The 3,906-nt window shown below is 37.6% G+C and overlaps 1 protein-coding gene across 1 annotated transcript; it reads right to left on the bottom strand.

Moving 5' to 3' along the window:
- Positions 1–914: 914 nt before the first annotated feature.
- On the bottom strand, positions 915–3,660 carry LOC114183206 (putative receptor protein kinase ZmPK1). Its single transcript, XM_028070136.2, has one exon. The coding sequence runs from the start codon at positions 3,631–3,633 to the stop codon at positions 1,252–1,254; it is 2,382 nt and encodes a 793-aa protein (XP_027925937.1). The 5' UTR covers positions 3,634–3,660; the 3' UTR covers positions 915–1,251.
- Positions 3,661–3,906: the final 246 nt, after the last annotated feature.

The following is a 3,906-nucleotide window of genomic DNA, read 5'->3' as shown; positions in this document are numbered from 1 at the left end:
AAAAGAACACAACACATTCATATCAAACTACATTTTGTAAGGTGAATGCTTAAGGATGTGAAAAGAAAATGAAAGTCCCAAGATATCGTAATTCACTTGATATGATTACAAAAGTCTTATTAAAGGTAGCAAGTTCTTTCATTGTTTGAATTTGATCCTCTTACCTATGATTGATTGCAGTTGAACCGAGTCTTTGAAAGATTTGTTTTAAACCAAGGTGGACCTTTGTAGCAATCGGTTCAAAAAAATATGGTCAAAGATTGTTTAGCTAGACAAGGTTGTTTGATAGTACATGATTATCTTGTCTTTGAGAGTTGTTTAGTGAAAGTCGTTTGATACACAAATGGAATGAAGAACTTGTCTACCCATCTAATAAAGGGTGTCTCATTTATTCATTTGGTAAATAAATGTCATCTACCTGTTTGGTAAAGACCATCTCAGCTACCTATCTACTGAAGAGCATCTGGTATACCCGTTTGTTAAAAAGTGTTTCGTCTACCCCTTTGGTGAAACACGTCTTGTATCTATCATAGTATAGTGCATCTAATGTATTTTCATGGTGTCTAAATGTTAAACACATGTTTCACGGGTTACAGATTCTGTTAAGTGATACACGACATGATTCTAAGAAAGTTTATTATATATGTTGTAAATACATACTCCTTATGTAAAACATGACATTACTTGTTAGATAGAGTTAAAATATTGATCATGACGGGAGAGAGCATTTACTACATGAAAAATGTAACGGTTGAGTAATAATATGTGAAGTTCTTTATAATTCATTTGAAGAAGAACTTGTAATGCCTGTGACAGAGGCTTCAAAATTTTTAAGAACTTGGATATTAGTTCCACAATACTCCTATCTAATCTCACGTATTGATACATTTTAAGAATGTCTTAATTCAGTTCCTTATTACTTAAATAAGGCATCTTTTAACGTCCTATTGAGTTTGTTGATATTCAATTTGAACCAAGAGGTACATCAAAATCCTAGACCAGTATATTGCCTTCAGAGATACAGAACTAGAGCAGAAATTTTCTCAAATTATTTTCGGAATACATCTCTAAATTTCTTGAGGAAGGTTAACAAAGGTGCAATCCTCCACATTAAGAAATATCTCCATCTTTTAAATACCTATGAAAAACAGAAAAAACAAAAAGGATAATCTTTGTAATTCCTGAATAAAGTTTTAGTAAAAAATCTCTACCTATAAGTTAAAAATAGCCATATTAGACATTACCGAATCATCAATCAGATTCACGTCCATGAGCTTGAAGCATCTCAACTACTTGGCTCATGGTAGGCCTTGAATCTCTGTCTTCCATTACACAGTTCAAAGCCACTGTTGTCAACATTTCCATCTTACTTCTATCATAATCAGGTCCAATAGCAGGTTCAACTATTTGTTCAACCCAATGTGAGTCCATGTTGCTTCTCTTTTCTCTCACCCATGCCACCAGCCTCCCATCATATGTCTCTTCACCATTAATTTCTTGGACACTTGTGCTTTTCCCAGTTACCAGTTCCAACACAACAATTCCATAGCTATAAACATCCACCTTGGATGTGATTGGCAAGTTAAGAACCCACTCAGGTGCCATATACCCTCTGGTCCCTCTGATCATAGAGATGCTTGGATTGTTGGGGTTGTTTCTGTTGAGGAGCTTAGACAACCCAAAATCTGCTAACTTTGGCTCATAATTGGAATCCAGAAGTATATTTTGTGGCTTTATATCACAGTGCAAAATCCACTCCAAGCATTCTTCATGCAGATATGCTAGAACTCTTGCAGTTCCAATTGCAATGTTGTATCTCTTACTCCAATCAAGTGTGTTGGATGAGAGATTTTCTGCCAAAGAACCATTCTCCATATACTCATACACCAACAACCTATGCTTTCCCTCAGCACAATATCCCCACATTTCGATCAAGTTCATGTGGTTAATCCTTCCAATGATGCTCACTTCAGCAAGAAACTCCCCTTCTCCTTGTTTAGCTTCATTCAGTCTCTTAATTGCTGCATGTCTTCCATCTGATAAAATAGCTTCGTACACAACCCCTCCCCCACCTCTTCCAATCTCTTTACTGAACCCCTTCGTAGCCTTTTTCAGCTCGGAGTAGGTAAATTTTCTGAATCCCGTTGCTGTAAGATGGTACCCCTTTTGATCTGCATTACTCTTTCGGTTGGTTCTAATTAGGAAGCACCAAATCACAAAACCACAAACCATTTGAAAAGCTCCAAGTGCGGAAGCAAACCACAGAAAAACACTCACAATACGGCTTCCCTGTGGTTGTATATAATCTCTTTGAAGTTGAACTGAACAAACTCGATGATCAAGTGCAGTGTGATTATTAGAAGATTCTTTCACAGAGAAGCTATAACTTTTGGACACTCTCAAGTATGTTGTTCCTGGGAAATTCGGTAAACGCCGTCCATTGAGCAATTTTGTTTTGGTATAACACTTGAAGGCTATGCCCCTTTTGTCAGTGTAGGAGTGCTGAAACCCTACACAGCTGCAATTTTGCAAGCACAATTTTTCACAAGCAGTAAAGTTACTAACTTCTACATAATAAAAATCATACCCGTAAAATTCAACACCCCGCACCCCCAAGAAGGTTGACTCATTCTTATCGCAGGTGAGCTCGAACATGGGTTTACACCCATGAGACCAATCACTGAGGTTGTTCCATCTGTACCCTGGAATACACTCGCACTTTTTCCCACTCTCATGATCAAAACCACACGTGCTGTTGGCTCCACAAACCCCATGAATCATGCAGCCATTCCTAATCGCTTGCCACGAAACATACCATTTCTCTAACACACTATTTCGACTATACACTCGGAAATTACCATCAGAGTCCAGTTTCAACCTTCTCTGCAGCACGGTTCCATAATCTGATGTCACAAAAGTGAAGTTATCCGAGGAATGAAAGGCCCCAAAAGAATTCAACACAGCAATTCTACTGCTATTGAATAAAGTTCTACCAACATCCCAACTTACACGCCAGGGAGTTGGCCAGTAGTTGCTGGACACATCAGGGCCATCATATACAAGACGAAGAATGTTCTCATCGCCGAAATACAGCTTGTAGAAACCAGATGAATGGTTTGTGTGGCTTCTTGAAGACAGAAGATATGTGTATCTGGTAAGAGGCTGACCAGGAACGAGAGTGTCGGTCGGAAAATCGAAACTTTGCCACAGAATGGTTCCTTGAAGCTGGCGTAATACTAGATTACCATCGTCATTGAGATGCAACTCTACTGGGTCTAATGAATCGGTGTTTGAAGACCAAGCAGTGTTGAAAGCAGCATCGACTAAGACAACGTTGCCATCGTTTGTGAGGGAAAGTTTTGAGCGTTTTCCGTTGACAGGTTGGTCACGGTTTGCCATCCATGTGACAGTGTTGGGGCTGTGAAAATGAGGCTCCGTGAACCATATTGCAAACGAATATGCGTTCTCACCAATGGCTAAAAAGCCAGCAGAAAACATGGCGTTTGGTGAGATGAGAATATGCTGTGGATTTTCCACAGAGAGGGAAGAACCCATTCTCAAGGTTGATGATGAAGAAGATGAACGCTGGAAATACATTAATGGTAGAAGAAGGAGTGTGATTGATAAAGCCATAGTAACATTCGATGCAAGTTATTGGGAGTATTTGTTGAACTGCTGTTAAAGAAGACGCATGCTAATGTTACTTATATGACATAAAAGAATAGATATATATTCGGAAAATTAAACTATTTATTACTTTCTTTAATATTAATTACAAATTAATCTTAATATTTATGAACCAATTTTTTTAAAATTAAATAAGTGTTTAATTATTTCAAACGTTCGAATAAAAATAATTGAGTCAAATTTTAAATTTTTTATTATTGGTAAATTTTCTTATAAGAG

The sequence above is a fragment of the Vigna unguiculata genome, chromosome 5 (assembly GCF_037176805.1).
Source record: "Vigna unguiculata cultivar grain cowpea cultivar isolate G323 ecotype 2 chromosome 5, ASM3717680v1, whole genome shotgun sequence".
Taxonomy (NCBI): Eukaryota; Viridiplantae; Streptophyta; class Magnoliopsida; order Fabales; family Fabaceae; genus Vigna; species Vigna unguiculata.
The sequence above is the reverse complement of the archived record's forward strand: the minus strand, read 5'-3'. Positions and strand labels throughout refer to the sequence as shown.

Excerpts from the sequence above, each read along its gene's own strand:
- LOC114183206 (XM_028070136.2), bottom strand. The coding sequence starts at position 3,633 with ATGGCTTTATCAATCACACTCCTTCTTCTACCATTAATGTATTTCCAG.